The sequence below is a fragment of the Pseudophryne corroboree genome, chromosome 8, assembly GCF_028390025.1.
Source record: "Pseudophryne corroboree isolate aPseCor3 chromosome 8, aPseCor3.hap2, whole genome shotgun sequence".
In the NCBI taxonomy this organism is placed as follows: Eukaryota; Metazoa; Chordata; class Amphibia; order Anura; family Myobatrachidae; genus Pseudophryne; species Pseudophryne corroboree.
This window is the reverse complement of record NC_086451.1, coordinates 56,843,663-56,867,387: the sequence shown is the minus strand read 5'-3', so window position 1 is coordinate 56,867,387 and position 23,725 is coordinate 56,843,663. Positions and strand designations below refer to the sequence as shown.

Below are 23,725 nucleotides of genomic sequence, written 5' to 3'. Positions count from 1 at the left end.
TATGAGGGATGTGAGGATGAGTGTTGTGAGGAGTATGAGGGGTGTGAGGAGGATGAGGGGCATGAGGAGTATGAGGTGTATGTGTAGCGTGAGGTGTATGAGGGGTGTGAAAGGCTATGAGGAGGATGAGGGGTGTGAAGATGATGAGGGGTGCGAGAAGGATGAGGGGTGCGAGAAGGATGAGGAATATGAGGGGCGTGAGGAGTTTGAGTGGTGTGAGGAGGATGAAAGTCATGAGTATGAGGGATGTAAGGAAGATGAGGGGCGTGAGGAGTTTGAGTGGTGTGAGGAGGATGAAAGTCATGAGTATGAGGGTTGTAAGGAAGATGAGGGGCGTGAGGAGTATGAGGGATGTGAGGAGTATGAAAGGCGTGAGGAGTATGAGGGATGTGAGGAGGATGAGGGGCGTGAGGAGTATGAGGGATGTGAGGATGAGTGTTGTGAGGAGTATGAGGGGTGTGAGGAGGATGAGGGGCATGAGGAGTATGAGGTGTATGTGTAGCGTGAGGTGTATGAGGGGTGTGAAAGGCTATGAGGAGGATGAGGGGTGCGAGAAGGATGAGGAATATGAGGGGCGTGAGGAGTTTGAGTGGTGTGAGGAGGATGAAAGTCATGAGTATGAGGGATGTAAGGAAGATGAGGGGCGTGAGGAGTATGAGGGATGTGAGGAGTATGAGGGGCGTGAGGAGTTTGAGTGGTGGGAGGAGGATGAAAGTCATGAGTATGAGGGATGTAAGGAAGATTAGGGGCGTGAGGAGTATGAGGGATGTGAGGATGATGAGGGGTGTGAGGAGGATGAGGGGCGTGAGGAGGATGTGGGATGTGAGGATGAGGGCCGTGAGGAGGATGAGGGCTGAGAGGATAATGAGGGGCGTGAGGAGGATGAGGGCTGAGAGGATAATGAGGGGCGTGAGGAGTATGAGGGATGTGAGGAGTATGAGTAGCGTGAGGTGTATGAGAGGTGTGAAAGGCTGTGAGGAGGATGAGGGTTGTGAGGAATGAGAGGTGTATGAAGGGTGTGAGGACTGAGGAGTATGAGGGGCGTGAGGACTATGAGGAGCGTGAGCAGTATGAGGGGCGTGAGGAGTATGAGGGGTGTGAGGTGTATGAGGGATGTGAGGATGAGGGCTGTGAGGAGGATGAGGGGCATGAGGAGTATGAAAGGTGTAAGGAGTATGAGGGGTGTGAGGAAGATGAGGGGTGTGAGGAGTATGAGGGATGTGAGAAGTATGAGGGATGTGAGGATGATGAGGGTCGTAAGGAGGATGAGGGGCGTGAGGAGTATGAGGGATGTGAGGAGGATGAGGGACGTGAGGAGGATGAGGGATGTAAGGATGATGAGGGTCGTAAGGAGGATGAGGGGCGTGAGGAGTATGAGGGATGTGAGGAGTATGAGGGGCATGAGGAGTTTGAGTGGTGGGAGGAGGATGAAAGTCATGAGTATGAGGGATGTAAGGAAGATTAGGGGCGTGAGGAGTATGAGGGATGTGAGGATGATGAGGGGTGTGAGGAGGATGAGGGGCGTGAGGAGGATGTGGGATGTGAGGATGAGGGCCGTGAGGAGGATGAGGGCTGAGAGGATAATGAGGGGCGTGAGGAGGATGAGGGCTGAGAGGATAATGAGGGGCGTGAGGAGTATGAGGGATGTGAGGAGTATGAGTAGCGTGAGGTGTATGAGAGGTGTGAAAGGCTGTGAGGAGGATGAGGGTTGTGAGGAATGAGAGGTGTATGAAGGGTGTGTGGGCTGAGGTGTATGAGTGGTGTGAGGAGTGAGGGGTGTGAGGACTGAGGGTTAGTAGAGTATTATAAGGGATGCGATGGTGAGGTTGAATCTATGCAACTCTTCTGAGAGTGGGAAAGGTGATTTTGGCAGAGAGAGGGGTGCGGGGTAGTACAGATGGTGTAATGGTTAGCATTACTGCCTCACAGCACTGAGGTCATGGGTTCGAATCCCACCATGGCCCTGACTGTGTGTAGTTTGTATATTCTCCCCGTACTTGCGTGGGTTTTCTCAGAGTACTCCGGTTTCCTCCCAAAATTCACTGGTAGGTAAATTGGCTCACAACAAAATTAACCCTAACATGAACGTGTGTGTACATGTGGTAGGGAATATACATTGTAAGCTCCACTGGGGCAGGGACTGATGTGAATGGGCAAATATTCTCTGTAAAGCGCTGTGGAGTATGTGTGTGCTATATAAATAACTGTTAATAAATAATAATAATAATAAAAGGGGTGAGATGTTGGCATCAAGTCCGGATTAAATCCGGATTAGGGACCACATGGGCCTGGGGCTGGAAATGATCAAGGGCCTGTTAGAAGGAGGAGCTGTTATATATCAATTCTGCATGTGCTGCCCCCTGCTGGGCAGATAGTAAAATATCCAACAAGAGCTCGTCTCAGACACACTTTGTAGAAGTCATAGGGGTAAATTTACTAAGCTCCCGATTTTGACCGAGATGCCGTTTTTTCATCAAAGTGTCATCTCGGTAATTTACTAAACACTAATCACGAGATGAGGGCATTCGTAATTTTTTGCAAGTCCAAGTAAAAAATTACGAATGAATACACCATCGGTCAAAACGCGGCTGTTTAAGTATGAATCTCGGTCATTTACTAAGAAGTGCAAAGCAAAAAAAAAACAAACACTGCCGTGAAAAATTACAACTCGTAAAAAAGTGCTAAAAAAAAACAGACCTTTTTTTTTTATTCGTGATTGGATAGGCATGCACGGATCCATGAGATCCGTGCATGTATATCAGTGGGAAGGGGTGGGAAAGTGCTTATTTTTTCAAAAAAAATTGCGTGGGGTCCCCCCTCCTAAGCATAACCAGCCTCGGGCTCTTTGAGCCGATCCTGGTTGCAGAAATATGGGATAAAAAATGACAGGGGTTCCCCCATATTTAAGCAACCAGCATCGGGCTCTGCGCCTGGTCCTGGTCCCAAAAATACGGGGGACAAAAAGAGTAGGGGTCCCCCGTATTTTTAAAACCAGCACCGGGCTCCACTAGCTGGACAGATAATGCCACAGCCGGGGGTCACTTTTATATAGTGCCCTGCGGCCGTGGCATCAAAAATCCAACTAGTCACTCCTGGCCGGGGTACCCTGGGGGAGTGGGGACCCCTTCAATCAAGGGGTCCCCCCCCCCCCAGCCACCCAAGGGCCAGGGGTGAAGCCCGAGGCTGTCCCCCCCCATCCAATGGGCTGCGGATGGGGAGGCTGATAGCCTTTGTTGTAAAAGAAAAGATATTGTTTTTAGTAGCAGTACTACAAGGCCCAGCAAGCCTCCCCCGCATGCTGGTACTTGGAGAACCACAAGTACCAGCATGCGACGGAAAAACGGGCCCGCTGGTACCTGTAGTACTACTACTAAAAAAATACCCAAAAAAAGACAAGACACACACACCGTGAAAGTATAATTTTATTACATACATACACACACACATACATACAGTACATACTTACCTTAAGTTCCCACGCAGGTCGGTCCTCTTCTCCAGTAGAATCCAAGGGGTACCTGTTGAAGAAATTATACTCACGAGATCCAGGGGTCCAGGCTCATCGGGAAATCCAGGGGTAATCCACGTACTTGAAAAAAATAACAAAACGGTGTCCCGACCACGAACTGAAAGGGGACCCATGTTTGCACATGGGTCACCTTTCCACGAATGCCAGAAACCCACTTTGACTTCTGTCTAAGTGGGTTTCTTCAGCCAATCAGGGAGCGCCACGTTGTAGCACTCTCCTGATCAGCTGTGTGCTCCTGTCCTCACTGACAGGCAGCACACGGCAGTGTTACAATGTAGCGCCTATGCGCTACATTGTAACCAATGCTGGGAACTTTCTGCTCAGCGGTGACGTCACTTTAGGTCAACCGCAGGGCAGAAAGTTCCCATCATTGGTTACAATGTAGCGCATAGGCGCTACATTGTAACACTGCCGTGTGCTGCCTGTCAGTGAGGACAGGAGCACACAGCTGATCAGGAGAGTGCTACAACGTGGCGCTCCCTGATTGGCTGAAGAAACCCACTTAGACAGAAGTCAAAGTGGGTTTCTGGCATTCGTGGAAAGGTGACCCATGTGCAAACATGGGTCCCCTTTCAGTTCGTGGTCGGGACACCGTTTTGTTATTTTTTTCAAGTACGTGGATTACCCCTGGATTTCCCGAGGAGCCTGGACCCCTGGATCTCGTGAGTATAATTTCTTCAACAGGTACCCCTTGGATTCTACTGGAGAAGAGGACCGACCTGCGTGGGAACTTAAGGTAAGTATGTATGTATGTGTGTATGTATGTAATAAAATTATACTTTCACGGTGTGTGTGTCTTGTCTTTTTTTGGGTATTTTTTTAGTAGTAGTACTACAGGTACCAGCGGGCCCGTTTTTCCGTCGCATGCTGGTACTTGTGGTTCTCCAAGTACCAGCATGCGGGGGAGGCTTGCTGGGCCTTGTAGTACTGCTACTAAAAACAATATCTTTTCTTTTACAACAAAGGCTATCAGCCTCCCCATCCGCAGCCCATTGGATGGGGGGGGACAGCCTCGGGCTTCACCCCTGGCCCTTGGGTGGCTGGGGGGGGAGGACCCCTTGATTGAAGGGGTCCCCACTCCCCCAGGGTACCCCGGCCAGGGGTGACTAGATGGATTTTTGATGCCACGGCCGCAGGGCACTATATAAAAGTGACCCCCGGCTGTGGCATTATCTGTCCAGCTAGTGGAGCCCGGTGCTGGTTTTAAAAATACGGGGGACCCCTACTCTTTTTGTCCCCCGTATTTTTGGAACCAGGACCAGGCGCAGAGCCCGATGCTGGTTGCTTAAATATGGGGGAACCCCTGTCATTTTTTTCCCCATATTTCGGCAACCAGGATCGGCTCAAAGAGCCCGAGGCTGGTTATGCTTAGGAGGGGGGACCCCACGCAATTTTTTTTTAAAATTTTACAGTGTTTAATTAAAAAAAAATAAAAAATAGAACCCCAGCATGGATCACACAGATCCGGCCGAGATTAATTGTAAAAAAGTCGGCAGTGTTTTGCTAATCACTGCCGTAAAAAACACAAAAAAAACACGAATGACATCGACATCGGAAGAAAAGAAAAACCCGAATACGACAGCTTAGTAAATCCATCGTAACAAATTCAAAAAGTTGCAGTTTTACACTTTCGATGTCATTCGTGATTGAACTTTGACCTGAAACGGGAAAATACGAATCTTAGTAAATTTACCCCATAGTCCTAGCAAAGTGGATCCTGGCTGGTGATTTATTCTAAATTTACAGCAGCTAAAGAATAAATTGTTGGCACACATTATTATGCACGTCTGGCATAATTTGCCAATTACTGCATTCCACCAGGAATATCCATTGAATAAGAGATGAATCTCGAGCTTGCTGCTTCCTATATAACAGCTTGAAATTTAAACTGAATGAAATCCCAAAAATGTTATGACACATTTTATAATCTGCATCTGTTAATGTCATGTTTATTGTATATTAATATGGATGATTGTTAATTGATTTATGGATATGAAGATAGAAAAGGACTTCTGATAGGCAGTAGTCGATTTCCCAGGAGCATATGTCTAGGGGCATTTGCTGAGGGCAGCACAACCCCCCCCCCCCCCCCCCTCCCCCATTACATTATAAGCCTGATAGACCGCTGGCCTGGTTGGAACACTGGGAGGGTGAATAATTCCATATTTCCCTTGTGATGAAGCAGACCGACACTTTCAGCTGTAGTGCGAGTCATCAGTTGAGGGAACAGCACATACATGGAAACCCTCCCGTGTAAGCTGTCACCTGGGGACTACCTGAGTGTGTGACAGACGGGCCCGTGTTCCGCTCACTTCTCACATACCAGGGACATCTTGCACAGCAGCTCTGTCCCCTGACACAGATACTTAATGCTAATTCATCTGCTGGACAGAAACATGTGTCTCACCTTCCAGGCAGGGAAAACCAATCATGTTAAAGTAAATAACAGAAATGGAGGATGCCAGTAATGTTGTGCCTAGGGGCAGCCTGATCCCTAAATCATCTGCCCCTGCTGCTAGGTTACCGTAGCTATTAGACTGTCAGTGAACAGGCCCACACACTGGAGGAAGCATACTGTACACTAACGCTGGGTACGCAATAGATGATTTTTTTAGACGATTTGTCGTTCAGCAACGAATCATAATAATAAATCAATCACATCGTACAGTGTGTACTCACTATTGCACACTCCCGAGAGTCGTTCGTCGCGTCATTTGTTGGCCCTACGTGCTGCTTAATCTGAGGATGTCGCTAACGATGTTTAGCACATCATGCAGTGTGTATGGACTGCCTACATTTATACCTGATATATCGTTAAGGACCCATAGTCTAGTGTGTAATGCAGGTTGGGCAGATGTAACATGTGCAGAGTGATTTACATTTGGATGAGGATAAATACTGTCTGCTTTATTTTTACACTGCAATTTAGATTTCAGTTTGAACACACCCCACCCAAATCTATCTCTCTCTGCACATGTTATATCTGCCCCACCTACACTGCACATGTTATATCTGCCCCCCCCCCCCCCCTGCAGTGCACATGGTTTTGACCAATTGCTAACTTTTTGGTTTGCCAACAACTATGAAGAACCCCCTTAATCATACCTCCCGACTGTCCAGATTTTCACGGGACAGTCCCGTTTTTTGGGTCTGTCCCGCAGTCCCTCCTGCGGTGGGGGGGCAGTTGGGAGGCTCCCTAGCTCTCGCTGCTCTGCTAAGTTCAGTGCCGAGCAGCGGTGAATAGACGCTGTGCGCATGAACTCCGCGTCTATTCCAGTGAGGCAGAGGGACTGGGACCATTGTGATGGGAATTGGAGGCGTGGCCCGCGATCGCGTCATTCACGTAAAGCCACACCCCTTTTCAACAGGCCATGCCCCTTATAGGCACCGCACGGCTTCGCCATGCCCAGGAGTCCCGACTTGGACGATACAAATGTTGGGAGGTATGCCTTAATTAATACCTCAATCAATTTAATGGAACCATCTATACTGAGCCATGGATATCTTTAAAACCTGAGTGTGACTTGAGGACCAAGTTTGGAAATCACTGATATAGAGCCTGAATCGTCTAACATACAGTACATCCAGAAAGTATTCACAGTGCTTCACTTTTTCCACATTTTGTTATGTTACAGCCTTATTCAAAAATTGAATAAATTAATTTTTTCCCCTCAAAATTCTACACACAATACCCCATAATGACATAGTGAAAAAAGTTTTTTTTAGATTTTTGCAAATTTCTTAAAAATAAAAAACTAAGAAATCACATGTACATAAGTATTCACAGCCTTTGCCATGAAGCTCAAAATTGAGCTCAGGTGCATCCTGTTTCCACTGATCATCCTTGAGATGTTCCTACAGCTTAATTGGAGTCCACCTGTGGTAAATTCAGTTGATTGGAAATGATTTGGAAAGGCACACACCTGTCTATATAAGGTCCCACACCTGACAGTGCATGTCTAAGCACAAACCAAGCATGAAGTCAAAGGAATTGTCTGTAGACCTCCGAGACAGGATTGTCTCGAGCAGGGCCGATTCTGGGGCTCTGTGCGCCCCGGGCGGCAATAGCGGGCGTGGCTTCGTGCAGGGGGCGTGGTCATTTACGCCCCCTGTACAGACTGAAATGATGTGCGGTGCGCGATGACGTCATCGCGCACCGCACAGCAAAGGTCCACTCCACGAAGGGAACTAGACGCGATCGCGCACCGCACAGCAAAGGTCCTCTCCACGAAGGGAAACTAGACGCGTAGCGTCTAGTTCCCTTCGTGGAGAGGACCTTTGCTGTGCGGTGCGCGATGACGTCATCGCGCACCGCACAGTAAAGGACCTGTCCACGAAGGGAAACTAGACGCGTACGCGTCTAGTTTCCCTTCACAGCGGCCAGCGGCAGCGGGGGGCACAGCAGCAGCGGATCTTGCCCTGGTGCGGCACCCTCCGGGAGGCGGTGCCCCGGGCAAAAGTCCTGCATGCCCGTGGCAAGATCCGCTACTGTTCTCGAGGCACAAATCTGGGGAAGGGTACAGAAAAATATCTGCTGCTTTGAAGGTACCAATGAGCACAGTGGCCTCCATCATCCGTAAATGGAAGAAGTTCGGAACCACCAGGACTCTTCCTTGAGCTGGCAGGCCGTCTAAACTGAGCGATCGGGGGAGAAGGGCCCTAGTCAGGGAGGTGACCAAGAACCCGATGGTCACTCTGCCAGAGCTAAAGCATTCTTCTGTGGCGAGAGAAGAACCTTCCAGAAGGACAACCATCTCTGCAGCAATCCACCAATCAGGCCTGTATGGCAGAGTGGCCATACAGAAGCCACTCCTTAGTAAAAAGCACATGGCAGCCTGGAGTTTGCCGAAATGCAATTGAAGGACTCTCAGACCATGAGAAACAAAATTCTCTAGCCTGATGAGACAAAGTTTGAACTCTTTGGCGTGAATGCCAGGCGTCATGTTTGGAGGAATCCAGGCACCGCTCATCACCAGGCCAATTCCATCCCCACAGTGAAGCATGGTGATGGCAGCATCATACTGTGGGGATGTTTTTCAGCAGCAGGAACTGGGAGACTAATCAGGATAGAGGGAAAGATGAATGCAGCAATGTACAGAGACATCCTGGAAGAAAACTTGCTCCAGAGCGCTCTTGACCTCAGACTGGGGCGAAGGTTCATCTTTCAGCAGGACAGCGACCCTAAGCACACAGCCACGATATCAAAGGAGTGGCTTCAGGACAACTCTGTGAATGTCCTTGAGTGGCCCAGCCAGAGCCCAGACTTGAATTCGATTGAACATCTCTGGAGAGTTCTGAAAATGGCTGCGCACCGACGCTTCCCATCCAACCCGATGGAGCTTGAGAGGTGCTGCAAAGAGGAATGGGCGAAACTGCCCAAAGATAGGTGTGCCAAGCTTGTGGCATCATATTCAAAAATACTTGAGGCTGTAATTGCTGGCAAAGCTGCATCAACAAAGTATTGAGCAAAAGCTGTGAATACTTATGTACATGTGATTTCTTAGTTTTTTTTATTTTTTAATAAATTTGCAAAAAATCTAAAACAAAAACTTTTTTTCCCCGTTGTCTTTATGTGGTATTGTGTGTAGAATTTTGAGGGGGGGGGGGGGAATTAATTGATTCCATTTTTTGATAAGGCTGTAACATAACAAAATGTGGAAAAAGTGAAGCGCTGTGAATACTTTCTGGATGCACTGTAAGTTTGAATGAGGCCACATATAGGGACCCATTTATCAACGAGTTTTATAATTCGCAACGAGTTTTAAATTTGCTGTGTATGATAAATAGTGCTCCAGCCAATCAGCTCCTGACTGTCAATGTTTGAAAAATGACAGTTGTGAGCTGATTGGCTGGGCCACCATTTATCATATGCAATGAGTTTTAAAGCTCATTGCGCATGATAAAACTTGTTGATAAATCAGCCCCCTGTGAGCTTTAGCAAACTGCACACGCGCCCCAGCGAACATATGCATTTCTGCTTATCCCCGGATAAGACTGAGTCAGACGCATCTCAGATATTTAAGGAAGGGGCCCTAGACTGCGTACCCTAACTACAAGTAGTAAGAGGTCCTACCTTGCTGAGACCTGTAGTGCCACACACAAAGAAACCGAATGCAGGTGCACTATTCAGACATTACTAACTGGAATAGTAATACATTTTACAATATGAGGCATCGCAGACATTTCTCTCAGTCCATGAAATAGGTGCAACTGGGTGTACATATGGAAGAAAACAGGCCTGATCCATACGTGGACCCTGCTCATGTTGTCCCGTGATGTCTACACATTGGGCCTCATTCAGTATGGGCGATCGTGTACTGACGTATTTATGCCCAGTGCGCACACAGTGAGATGTGATCAATCAGGCAGAGGTGTTTCAGGGTGGTCTGGGGCGTCAACGCGGCATTGCAGGGGCGTTGACTCTGTGTAGCTGGGGGGTGCCGTCGGGAATGGGGACGGGTTCGGGGTGGCCTTGTGATGTCACACGTGTCCGTTGCGACTGGAAACAGGAGAGCTACTGTACCTTAAATCAGCGATCTCAATTTTATTGCGAGTGATAGCAGTTACAGATTTGCTATATTAGCCAAACTACAACTGAAGCTGAATAAGGCACATTATGTGTATTATTACAGTTTATTCAGAATTTTTTCTTTATCCATTTTTGTCCTGATTGTGTTCTCCTGTACCTCTACCAGAATGGCGCAGACCCTGAGGGTAGCAGCGACTCCGGGAGCCTCACACGGACGACGCTGCCTGACATCTCCCTGGTCAGTATAATGGTCTATGTTGGGATTGCTAATCATGAGGTTGCCCGCTAGTCACTGACAGACCCAGTATTGTACTCTTTAATGACAAACACACATCAAAGGCAGAAAGGACGCCGGTAATAACACAGATAATAAGGTAATAACCGCTGATAACATTAGAAAGGTTTCGTTATATTTTATCCGAAGCCACAAGGGACAGACGGAAGGGACAGCCAGCGCTAAAAATAGTCCAGTCCAGCACATCCGAAAATGAAACATTCCACCCTAAGGGCCGATTGCTCAGCTCTACAAATTAAAGTCCATGCATTATATATGATCTTTCCATTAATCTGGACGGCCATAGTCTTTCTCACTTTAATAGACCCATTTCAGCAGACAAGTCATTGGCATGCAAAGCAGATATCTGGAAAAGATTATTTTCTGACATAAGTAAGCAGCTTCCCATACACACAGCAACTTGATTGGTTTCTTTAAACCCACTGACCAATCATTACCCTGCACACGCAGAGAGAGGGATGGAATATAAAGCATGCTTGCCAACTCTCCCGGAAAGGTAGGGAGAGTCACGAATTTGGGAGGGCTGTCCCAACCTCCTGACAGAGTTGTCAGTCTCCCGGTAACACCCACTTTCCGACTGAGGTGGGTGGCTAAGAGGTTGGATGGTGCAATTACATCGGGTCATCCTAGTCCTGACACCCACAATCAGGCAGAGCTAGAACAACCGTTTTAGACGGATCTTTTGCACTTAGCATGGGGCTGGTGCAAGTTCCGTTATGACTGAGATGGAATCCCAATGGGTGGGACAGGGTTCCACTTTGAGTCGCACGGATTTCCTGCACATGTTGGCAGATTATCACACTTGCTTTTGAAAGAAAGTAGATTGCCAGAAGTGCGATCTCTCATGCAGCAGGATCAGGCCAGCCTTGTTCTGCTGGAGGATCCTACTCTGTGTGTCACCCTAATTTTGACGCTCCTAGTTTATGCTTTGAGCAAGGTGCTGGGGGGGGGAAGGGGGGGGGGCTTTAGTCTGCGTATAATACTTATACATCTCATGATTAAAATTATTAAGGGTACTTTGTGCATATATACTAATATTAAACTTATACATACATTTAATTGCGCATTATTTTGCAATTTTATTTTTTTGTCCGCAATTTTGGCTATCCCCAATTCAAATTATGCAGCACAGTAGCACAATATTATTAACATTACACCACATAGTAGTGTCCCTTATTCTTGTTATGACACACATTGGTGCCCCTTATACACAAAGCCCACAGTAGTAGCACCCCAAATACACATAATGCCCACAGCAATAGAGCCCCTTATACAATGCCCCCAGTAGTAGTGCCCCTTATGTCCCCAGGAGTAATGCCCCTTATAAAGTGCCCCCTATGCAATGCCCTCATTCGTAGTGCCCCCAGTAGTAATGCCCCGTGTAGTGTTGCCCCCAGTAGTAATGCCCCCGTAGTTACGCCCCCAGTAGTTATGCTCCCAGTCAGTAGTTATGCCCCCAGTAGTTATGTCCCCCGTAGTTATGCCCCCAGTCAGTAGATATGCTCCTAGTAGATATGCCCCCTGTAGTTATGCACCCAGTAGATATGCCCCCGGTCAGACGTTATGCCCCTGTAGTTGTGCCCCAGTAGACATGACCCCAGCAGTTGTGCCCCCAATAGTTATGCCCCCAGTCAGAAGTTATGCCCTCAATAGATGTGTCCCCAGTAGTTGTGCCCCCAGTCAGAAGTTATGCCCCCAGCAGATGTGCCCGCAGCAGATGTGGCCCCAAGCAGATGTGCCAGCAGCAGATTTGCCCCCAGCAGATGTGCCCCCCAGTAGATGTGCCAGCAGCAGATGTGCTCCAGCAGATGTGACCCCAGCCATTGTGCCCCCAGTAGATGTTCCCCTAGCCATTGTGCCCCCAGCCATTGTGTCCCGAGCCATTGTACCCCCAGTAGATGTTCCCCTAGCCATTGTGCCCCCAGCCATTGTGTCCCGAGCCATTGTACTCCCAGTAGATGTGCCCCTAGCCATTGTGCCCCCAGCCATTGTGTCCCGAGCCATTGTACTCCCAGTGCCCCTAGCCATTGTGCCCCCAGCCATTGTGTCCCGAGCCATTGTACTCCCAGCAGATGTGCTCCAGCAGATGTGACCCCAGCCATTGTGCCCCCAGCCATTGTGTCCCCAGTAGATGTTCCCCTAGCCATTGTGCCCCCAGCCATTGTGTCCCGAGCCATTGTGCCCCCTAGTAGCACCGCTTACACACATACTGTACACACAAAAAAGTCTGTCTTTGAAATGAGTTATCTTTCACCAAGGCTTGATAGAACTCCCCTACAGTGAGCACAGACTGTATGCGCACACGTTCTAGAGATACACATCCCAACATTTCGAATTGGAAAATTAGGACCCCTGAGCACACCAAAGGCACGAGCATCCAAAAAGGGCGCGTGATCTCTTTTGAAGGGGGCATGGCCTTGTTAAGATGGGGCAAGAGTTTGCGACATGCCCCCATTTTCATCACTCTGGGGTCCTGCCCAACACTCAGAGATACACGGCTGGCCCGAGCTCTCCCAGCACTGTGAACAGAAGCCAAAGAGCGGTACTGTCCCACTGAAAGTGGTAGGAATGTAGGTGTCCTACATTTTAGTCTGTTCTCTACATAGTACATTGTAGTCTGGCTCCAGGCAAGGCAGCATCTTACTGAATATCAACTTCTATTGGGGCACAACACCAACATTTTTAGGTTGCCTAGTAAAGTTGTTTTTTGTTGGGTTATTATTTACAGGATGATGTCAACTCCCTCCTGGAGGAGCCTCCAGCCTATAGGCCTCCACCTCCTCTCCCTAAAGAAGAATCACCTGCAGTATTTCGGCGACAGAGTGGGGAGCGAGCCAAGCGTCCCTCCTCCGGATCATCACAATCTGGCCTTTTCTTCACAGCTCCACCTCACCCAAGTCCACCACTTCCACCTCTTACATCACCCTCAACACCAAGCCCTCCACTACCACCTCTCAGTACACCCCCAACGTCTCCACATAACCAAAACCAAGCGATATATGCCACCATCGCTCCTAAAAATCTGATTCCTATATGTCCTGCCGCCCAGCTGGCTCTGGTTACGCAGCTTCCGATGACCCCCTTCCCAAGAGTGCAGTCACCTACTAGGTTAAAGCCTGTGGTAGAAAGTGCTCCTCACCCACCTTCTCCCTCACACCCAGAAACATCAGATCCTCACACAAGCCAGCATTTTGTGATGGTGGAAGTCCATCGGCCTAACGGTGAACCTGATGTGAATGAAATTCGAGCTGTACCCCAAACTCGAGGTATGAATACTTCTTAACTTAGTGTTAGATTCTTGCAGCAACATGTACCTCACATCTGCAATAATGGAGCCAATATTTACCATTAAGCCATACATGTCTACTCTCCCAGAGAGTCCGTAGAGAAGTGTTTTCCAACCTCGCTCCTCAAGGCACACTAACAGTCCTTGTTTCAAGGATAGCCATACTTGAGCACATGTGACCTAATTAGTACCTCAGTTATTTTGATTTAACCATTTGTACTCAAGGCTATCCTTAAAACCTGGACTGTTAGTGTGCCTTGAGGAGCGATGTTGGGAAACACTGCCGTAGAACGTAAAATGATGCTCCACAGATTCGCCAGGTCATGGTGAATTGCGTCATTGCGGGAATGAGATGTGTATTGCGGCATTGTACACTGGAGGCAGTGATGCAGTGACAGTGCCATGTTCCCATATGGGGCTACGAACAAAATTGTGCGAGTCCAAATGCAGCTGTTGCCACACTAACTCACAGGTGCGAGAACATCACCTGCAATTGGATTGACCCCATAATGTAGATAAGGCATTAGTTGTCAAACATTTACGGTAAAGCTAATACATGTTTGCATAAGCCTTTCATAGTCAAGCGTACAGACACTGCAGACCATAAAATATTGCTAGCAAATAGTGCCCTCTTGTGGTTTTATGGTATAACGCATTTTTAGGTGTCTGCATAAATTACAAGGTTACGCAGGAGATATCGCAATAGTCTCCCGCGTTCCTAAACTCTCATCATTTACTGTGATGTGTTAGTGTTTCTTTGTCCTCTATGGGCACGGTGATGTTAAGGAATGCATCAGAGCTTGTAGTGTTTCTGTAACGCCATCTTTTGTTGCTGCAGTATTACATTTAGGCTGCATCATTCATTACAAGACTTGCTGCTATGTCTCTGCAGGAGGAAGGTCAGATGATCTTTGTAATGTTCTTTTTGTCCAGATGCCTTCTAGGCAAGTGGACACAGCCGGCCTCATCCAAACAATGTGCATGCCCGACGCCAATTCAGCGCATGCGCAAATTACAAAAGAACATTGCATCTGCGACACATGGATGCGATTCTCTATGCAAACAAAATAATATAATCTCCGGCAAAGAAATTTGCACAAAAAATTTGACCATGTCATCACAATGATCGTCACTATAAGGGGCTCATTTATCAACGAGTGTTAAAACTCGTTGTGGATGATAAAACTTGTTGCGTATGATAAATGGTGCTCCAGACAATCAGCTCCTAATTGTCATGTGTTTGAAGAGTGACAGTTGGGAGCTGATTGGCTGGGGCACATTTATCATACACTACGAGTTTTATCATTCACATCGAGTGTTATCACTCGTTGATAAATGAGCCACTACGTCAGAATGTCTTCTGACATTACCGCAAATTATAATAATAATAATTTTATTTATATAGCGCTCTTTCTCCAATAGGACTCAAGGCGCTTTACAGATACATAGCATAATATAAAATTCATGATAGCTATGCCCTTGAAAGTCTGTCAGTTGTGCAATTGCGGTATGAAGAAATTATTTGCATATTCACTTCAGTTCTAACGGGTGATGTCTGAGACTTCTGTAAGTCTACGTGCATACCTTCCATATTAGTAGACTCCAAATTTGTGGCCGTGGCTGCAACATGCTGAGGGAGGGACTGTGTGATTGTTGTCATGGCCACACCCACATAGGGCGTGCTTAGTACTCCAGAAGTGCTAGACCACCCTCCATGCCTAGATAGTTAGACGCAATTTAATACATCACACATTTCCTGAAATCTGGACTATCCCAGCAAAATATGGATAGCTGGGGTGTAAGTAACATGTACTGACCACTGTATATGTCCACCTTTATGATGGACATTTGTATTCAATGAACCTTAAAGGTAACTAATACAGATTCCATTTAGCCATAGTAAGGTCCATGAAAAGCTCAATTTAGTTTCATACTTCCTAGAATCCTCCTGAAAGTGCAGACAATTCTCCCATACGGGTGCTTACCCTGGCAGCAAGGTGACAGGGATTATGCAAATGAAATATTCAAGCACCGCCCACTTCAGTGAATACTAAGTAGATGAGAGCGTCATCATATGTCAATCCCACCTCCTCTTCTCATACCTCCCTACGCATCGCCCCAAAGACACGTATGAAACATAGGGGGTCATTCAGAGTTGATCGCTTGCTAGCAGTTTTTAGCGGCCGTGCAAACGCATTGTCGCCGCCCACCAGGGAGTGTATTTTCACTTTGCAGAATGACGGTGGGACGGCTTTTGACGTCACACACCCGCCCAGAGTTCACCCAGCCACACCTGCGTTTTCCCTGACACGTCTACATTTTTCTAAGCACTCCCTAAAAACGGTCGGTTGACACCCAGAAACGCCCACTACATGTCAATCTCTCTGCGTTGTGCCATGTGACTGAAAGCTTTGCTAGAACCTGTGCAAAACCACAAAGGACGTTGTACCCGTATGTCGCGCGTGCGCATTGCGGTGCATACGCATGCACAGAAATGGCGATTTTTAGCCTGATCGCTCCACTGCGAACAACGGCAGCTAGCGATCAACTCGGAATGACCCCCTAGGCCGAGCAACATTACTGGCCCCGCCCCTGTGTATGAGCCTACCAATCCCTCACAGTGCATTTGCGTAGCACAAACCTGGTTGCTGCTGTCTGCACCTCTATCCTGGCACCATGGCAATCTGCTGCAGGGGAACGAGGCTTTAAACACAAGTGTTACTGTGATTGACTGTATTGGGCTTTATGTAAGAGGCGCTGGCATGGGTGCGATTCCGGTGAGTTAGCCCAAGCATTTAAAAGGCCAAAGCAAGTTTGTTTTGCTTTTAAAATGATTGCCGCTTTAAGAACAGGCTAGCTCGCTGGGATCGCGCCCATACCTGCGTCTCACAGACTGTTACATAAGACCCCTCGTATCCGTAACTGTGTCCTGTTTTGGTGTATTTACATGTTGCTCATCTGTGATGTTTTTCTTCTGTTCAGCTGTCCTGCCCGTCTCTCTCCCGGCCTCTCTCTCCCAGCTGTCTGACAGCGGACTGACCCTCAGCGAGGACAGCGGCGTGGACGCAGGGGACGTTGGTGGGGGCAGCAAGCACAGCAGTCCTCAGCCTCAGAAATTCAAAGGATCTGAGAGCATAGCAAAGCCGGTAAGGCGGAGTAGTGACCTTTTACCCCTTGACCCCATTGTGGCCAACTTTCAGACATCCGTGAACTTGGGGCCCAGTGGTACATAATTACACCACTTGTGCCATAGTGCCCCGCCCAGTGCAACATGATGGCACAAATTGCATCATCACGCTACAGTGGATGGAACATTGTGACACAAGTTGCTTGGTATTGGTGGGATTTGCCTTTGCTGTGGCGCCCATTTATCAACACGTGATAAAACTCATTGTAAATTATAAAACTCGTAGTGAATGATAAAACTTGTTGTATTTGATGATTGGTGCCCCAGCCAATCAGCTCACAGCTGTCATTTTTCAAACACATGACAGGAACTGAACACCACAGCTGGGAGCTGATTGGCTGGATCACCATTTATCATACGCAATGAGTTTTATCACTCACAACAAGTTTTTCGTTGATAGACGAGCACCTGTGTTTGAAAAATGACATTTGCAAGGAAAAATCCACTTTAAGTGCATCCGCTGGGGCTTAACGTGTGGGGTAGCGACACTTCATTGAATCGCTCAGGGCTGACATTTGATAGAATCCACCCTTTAATCTCTCCCATTGGAAGCCATACTCAAACAGAGAATCTGCAGTTAGCGTGGGGCAAGGGCAAGTTTCGATGGTGGCGTCTAAGCACCAAGCAGTATTATATCGCTTATAGATGCTCAGAGTGGCTGTCTCAGCCCTAGCAGTCAGAAGCAGCTTGTACACCAGGAGAAGGGCTGTTTCTAGCATTAGTATAAAGCTGCAGATGTGACTACGGCAAAAGCCAGTAAAGCAGTCGCGGCAGCGTGTGTTCAGAATCGGGCCCCATATGTTAAGATCTTGATGAATTCAATAAAAGCCGCATCATTCTGTTTATAGCATGGGCAATGGTTGTCTTGGGGCTCATCGCTGTATTTGCTTTTTTTTTTAAAGAATCTTAATGTCACCGTGCTGATTAAAGCATTATTGTTCTATCTTTAGTCTGCCCCCTGATTCGCTGTATCAGCAGCATGCTGTGTATGATGACTTCCGGGAAGGATAAATGTTAGGCCATTGTGTCACCATTGTGTTTCTGTAACAGAGAGATGTCCTATTCTACAGCTCCCTTCTGTTTGTGTGGCTGTATGTATTCTGCTCTGTGCTAATCTTTATCCGCTCATGACACTAATCCTCACTTATGATGGGCACTGATGGATTGTCCTATTGTAGCCAGGTCTGCTGGAGCCTTCCGCCACCTTAGTGCGGGTGATGAAAAGTGCGCCTAGCCTGGGAATAGCTATTGAAGGAGGGGCCAAGACACGCCAACCTTTGCCACGTATTGTCACCATACAGGTACCTATCACCATACGGTATCACTTTTCATACAACCGTAAATCAAATACTATCCAATGCTGTGTGTATACAAGAAACCGTACTGTCCTGCAGAAAAATAGAACAGATAAACTGCACAGCGGGAATGCTATAGCTCTACCCAGAATACCTTGGGTTTAGGAGTTCTGACCTTTCATTCCGTGGTTCTGTGGAATAATTCTGGCTGCTGTAACCTAGTTATGGGACTCTGATTATCTTCCATAATAAGAATCCTGTAATTGTTCTAAGGGCCTAATTCAGACCTGATCTCAGCAGCAAATTTGTTAGCTAATAGGCAAAACCATGTGCACTGCAGAGGGGTGGCAGATAGAGTTAGATTTGGGTGGGTTATATTGTTTCTGTGCAGGGTAAATAGTGGCTGCTGTATTTTTACACTGCAGTTTAGATTTCAGTTTCAACCCCCCCACCCCCAAATCTAACTCTCTCTTCACATGTTATATTTGACACACCCCCCCCCCCCCACACACACACACACACACTGCAGTGCACATGGTTATGCCCAACTGCTAACAAATTTGCTGCTGCGATAAGATCTAAGGCCCTCATTCCGAGTTGTTCGCTCGCTAGCTGCTTTTAGCAGCATTGCACACGCTAAGCCGCCGCCTACTGGGAGTGAATCTTAGCTAAGCAGAATTGCGAACGAAAGATTCGCATAATTGCGAATAGAAATTTCTTAGCAGTTTCTGAGTAGCTCGGGACTTACTCTGCCACTGCGATCAGTTCAGTCAGTTTCGTTCCTGGTTTGACGTCACAAACACACCCAGCGTTCGCCCAGACACTCCACCGTTTCTCCAGCCACTCCCGCGTTTTTCCCAGAAACGGCAGCGTTTTTCAGCACACACCCATAAAACGGCCAGTTTCCGCCCAGAAACACCCACTTCCTGTCAATCACACTCCGATCACCAGAACGATGAAAAATCCTCGTTATGCCGTGAGTAAAATACCTAACTTTTGTGTAAAATAACTAAGCGCATGCGCTCTGCGAACCTTGCGCATGCGCAGTAAGCGACTAATCGCAATATAGCGAAACTCGGCAACGAGCGAACAACTCGGAATGAGGGCCTAAATTAGGCCCTGAGTGTAGTGTACAGTTCTCAGAGCATCTAACCCACCTCACTATGGGGACTTTTAATTCAGATACCACTGCGATAAGTGTAATGTTTTAATTGCTTCTTATTGTATAGAATCACAGGATAGCGGTGATACAAGTATTGTCGCAGTAAATAGATAAATAGTCTCCCCCATGCTAAAGAGAGTCAATGTGGTTATGACAAATGGTAGCCTTCTTTATACATGGAGTTTAGCAAAATCATACCGTCGTCTGCATGTACGGGGGGTCACCCTTTGATAAATCTGCCCCAACAGCCCTAATTGTCGCATTGTTTATGTACTTTCCAAGAAGCCAGTGATTCTTATCTAGCGCTGTTGAGATGTGCAAGACTGAGCTGGGCCACCTAAAAAAACCTTTGTACTCTATGGGTTTGATTCACTGCCAATGTCAGACTCGATGGAGCAATGCTTTTATACTGTGCATGCGTCTAAGTCTCACTGCGAATGCGTCCCGATTACATACCTCCTGACATATATCATTTCCATCTGTTCACCCAGAGCGGCTCTCCTAGGTGGTGACAGAGGAGCGGCTAGTCAGACACATTTTATGGGAGCGGTATGGGAGAGTGCCGGACATGGCGGTGAAGTCATTACTATTACTATCTGGTGATTTGGGGTCTATTCATGAAGCAGTGAAAAGAGTGGAGAAGCCCGTGGAGAAGTTGCCCATGGCAACCAATCAGTGTTATGGTAACATTTATAAAGTGCATTCTATAAAATGATACGTAGCATCTGATTGGTTGGCATGAGCAACTTCTCCTCTGGCTCACTTCTCCACACTTTTCACTGCTTCCTGAATAGACCCATAAGTACGGTTGGGTGTGGTATGGAGGGTTGACAAGAGTTAGGTTGACAGTGTATAGGTCGACCACTATTGGTCGACAGTAAGTAGGTTGACATGGGTTTTAGGTCGACAGGGACTCTAGGTCGACATAATACAATGTCGACATGAGGGGGGGTTTTCCACTTTTTTGGGTGTTGTTTTTTTCCGTAAAGTGACCAAGAACCCCAATTATTGCACCATGTCCGCTCGCCATGCTTCGGGCAAGGTGCTTCGCTCTGCTACCGCTGCGCTCGGCACAGGTTACCGTTCCCAACTGTAGTCCACGCGGATCGTAAAGTATAAAAATGTTAAAAAAATAAAAAATAACATTGAAAAACTCATGTCGACCTTTTGTCATTTTGTCATGTCGACCTAGAACATGTCGACCTACTTACTGTCGACCAACAGTGGTCGACCAAGACACTGTCGACTTAAGTCTTGTCAACCTAGAGACCGAATATCGTACGGTTAGCACTGCCTCCACCATTGTAACTTATTGTCTTTCTTACGTCTTTGTTACAGAGAGGCGGCTCTGCTCACAACTGCAGCAAGCTACGCGTGGGTCAGGTCATCCTAGAGGTGAATGGGGTCTCATTACAAGATAAAGAACATCGGGACGCTGCCAGGATCATTGCTGAAGCCTTCAAGACCAAAGAAAAGGATTACATGGACTTTCTGGTCACAGAGTTCAATGTGTCACTATAGTGGCTATTCAGGGTATCCACGTCAGCATGTAACCCAGCCAGGGGTCACTGCCACGAAAGACACGTCCGACATGCTACTGTGTATACTGCGTGGCTGCCATCTGTGTGCTGTTGCTGCATACGTGGTCCTTCTGTCCGATGTGTGGCTTATATACTCTCAGTATACAATAAATGTGGTGTCAGCTTATAGCTGGGGCGGTGGCTAGGAGAGGAAAACATAACATAGGACTGTCTACCAAATATCAGTTATATACAGAACTGGAGACTCCAACCTGTTGGGCAAACAGACAACAGTCCATGGGAAGTCAACTGATGATAGTTCCAGGAGAAAGATAGAAATATATAAATGAGCCTATAAAGAGACACAACAATTATATATATATATAAACAAGATCAAATAAATAGAATACTGTATACTCCAGTCACTGCTAAAGTCATAGATACAGGTGGAGAGCTTACTGTAGCTTCTAGAATAAGACAGTGCTGATCTCGTCTGCGCAGTTCTGCTCTGTGACTTATTGCGCTTTTATGGCGGTGACGGAACCCCAATTCCATCCTGCTGCAGTGTGTGTAGTGACGTGCAGCCCACGCCGTGACCATTCATGTAATAGCTATGTAATTACAGAGCCTGTCACATTTATTTTTCAATAAACCTCATATCAAAGGAATGCGGTATAATTGCGTGGATGATAAAGAAGTATAATCCGAATGTAATACAGTGTGTCATGAATTAGTGGGGGTTGATATGGCAGCGTAATAGGGTCTTGTATGTGTAATATACCCTGAAAGTGAGGATCTGTGTAATGTTATTGTAGCGTCTAGTTTACCTTCGTGGAGAGGACCTTTCCCATAAACCCCTGGGTCCATGTCACAATCTATTTGGAATAGTAAAGTGTGGCCAGCGAAGCGAGACACCGAGCCCGAAGCATGGCGAGCGAAAAGAGCCCGCGACGATCCAATGCTGCATATAAAAATAAAATTACCCCAAACGAACGGAGAACGAAGAAAACATTTAGGTGCTGTAAGGGCGAAAGTGCTCTCCTGCCCTCTAGTATTGTCACTTCCAGGTCCTGAGCACGAAGGTAACAGACACAACTGGAATGTTATGGAGAGGATGCAAACCAGAGTTACCTTCTTGGTGGTTTCTCTTCCTTGGCAGTAACTTTAGGCCCAGGCAGAGAGGCAAGGGTTCCCCAGACACAGACAACTGTTTGACAACATTAATAAAAACACAGGACGGCTGGAATAGACCACTAGAACCAAGACTGTTTCTTTAGCTGGTTGAGTATGGTACATAATTACGACAATATCAACAATTAGCTTATTTTAAGTACAAATTACCTGATTAAATACTAAATATTAGATACAATTAAATTTTCCTAAAGTCCTAATTAATGTGTTTCATGAATTCCTACAGACCAACAATACAGCTTGTATTACATTCTGTAATGGAATTGTATAAATATTTAAATCAATCAATATCAAACACTATCAGTATACTTAAATAACTATACTGCTCAATTAAAAGAATCTCTTCCAGATTGAACGATAGAGTCTTTTTGGCAGTAATGTCCTGTCTCAATGACTTTACAGAAGATCATTTGTATGACAAACGTTGGTAATCCAGGTTACTGTGACTTTGGGCCTAATTCAGACCTGATCGCAGCAGCAAATTTGTTAGCTAATGGGCAAAACCATGTGCACTGCAGGTGGGCAGATATAACATGTGCAGAGAGAGTAAAGGGCCCTACAGACTGGGCGTCCCGCCGCCAAGCTGCCCGGCCGCCGATACGGCAGACGGGTGACCCGGCGGCAGGGGGGGAGGTGACGGGGGTGTGAAGTTTCTTCACACCCCCCGTCACCCGGCTCCATAGCAATGCATGCTAATGTGGACAATCTCATCCATATTGGCCTGCATGCATAAGCGACGGGGCACCAACGATGAACGAGTGCGGGGCTGTGCATCGTTCATTGTTGGTGCCTACACACTGAACGGTATGAACGAGTTCTCGTTCATAATGAACGAGAACGTTCATATCGTGCAGTGTTATCTGCCAGTGTGTAGGGCCCTTTAGATGTGGGTGGGGTGTGTTCAAACTGAAATCTAAATTGCAGTGTAAAAATAAAGCAGCCAGTATTTACCCTGCACAGAAACAACATAGCCCACCCAAATCTAACTCTCTCTGCACATGTTGTATCTGCCCCACCTGCACTGCACATGGTTTTGCCCATTAGCTAACAAATTTGCTGCTGCGATCAGATCTGAATTAGGCCCTTTGTCGGTGCACATTGAGGCCACATGTATAGGTTTGTTTAGAAATGGAAACTTGCATCGTTGTTAAGCAGAATTAATATAGTCCCTTTAATAACTCTTCAAATATTGTATATGATGCTACTTGATATCAATTAGAAACAATTACCTCAATAGGGCCGTACATTACTGTCAACCTCAATAGTAAGATAGAATGAATTTGATCAATGAAAGAGACACCTATCTATGATAACACATCAGCAGGTCTTTTAAACAAGTGATACAAGCTATAACAAATAGGATTCAAAGCAGGAAGGAGCTGGGAGCTAGGGCCTGGTGCACAGTAGGACATCGGGACTGGTGCACAGTGGGACATCGGGACTGGTGCACAGTAGGACATCGGGACTGGTGCACAGTGGGACATCGGGACTGGTGCACAGTAGGACATCGGGACTGGTGCACAGTGGGACATCGGGACTGGTGCACAGTAGGACATCGGGCCTGGTGCACAGTGGGACATCGGGCCTGGTGCACAGTGGGACATCGGGACTGGTGCACAGTGGGACGTCGGGCCTGGTGCACAGTGGGACATCGGGACTGGTGCACAGTGGGACATCGGGACTGGTGCACAGTGGGACATCGGGACTGGTGCACAGTGGGACATCGGGACT

At 47.2% G+C, this 23,725-nt stretch overlaps 1 protein-coding gene across 3 annotated transcripts in view; it reads left to right on the top strand.

The window, feature by feature from the left end:
* WHRN (whirlin) overlaps positions 1-21,471 on the top strand; it is a 216,100-nt gene extending 194,629 nt beyond the window's left edge. For all 3 annotated transcript variants that reach the window (XM_063936429.1, XM_063936428.1, XM_063936430.1), the window contains 5 exons: positions 10,225-10,296; positions 13,082-13,619; positions 16,622-16,785; positions 18,005-18,127; positions 20,622-21,471. In XM_063936429.1, the coding sequence (XP_063792499.1) occupies positions 10,225-10,296; positions 13,082-13,619; positions 16,622-16,785; positions 18,005-18,127; positions 20,622-20,804 (1,080 nt within the window). In that variant the 3' untranslated portion in view covers positions 20,805-21,471. The remainder of the gene's footprint in view (positions 1-10,224; positions 10,297-13,081; positions 13,620-16,621; positions 16,786-18,004; positions 18,128-20,621) is intronic.
* Positions 21,472-23,725: the final 2,254 nt, after the last annotated feature.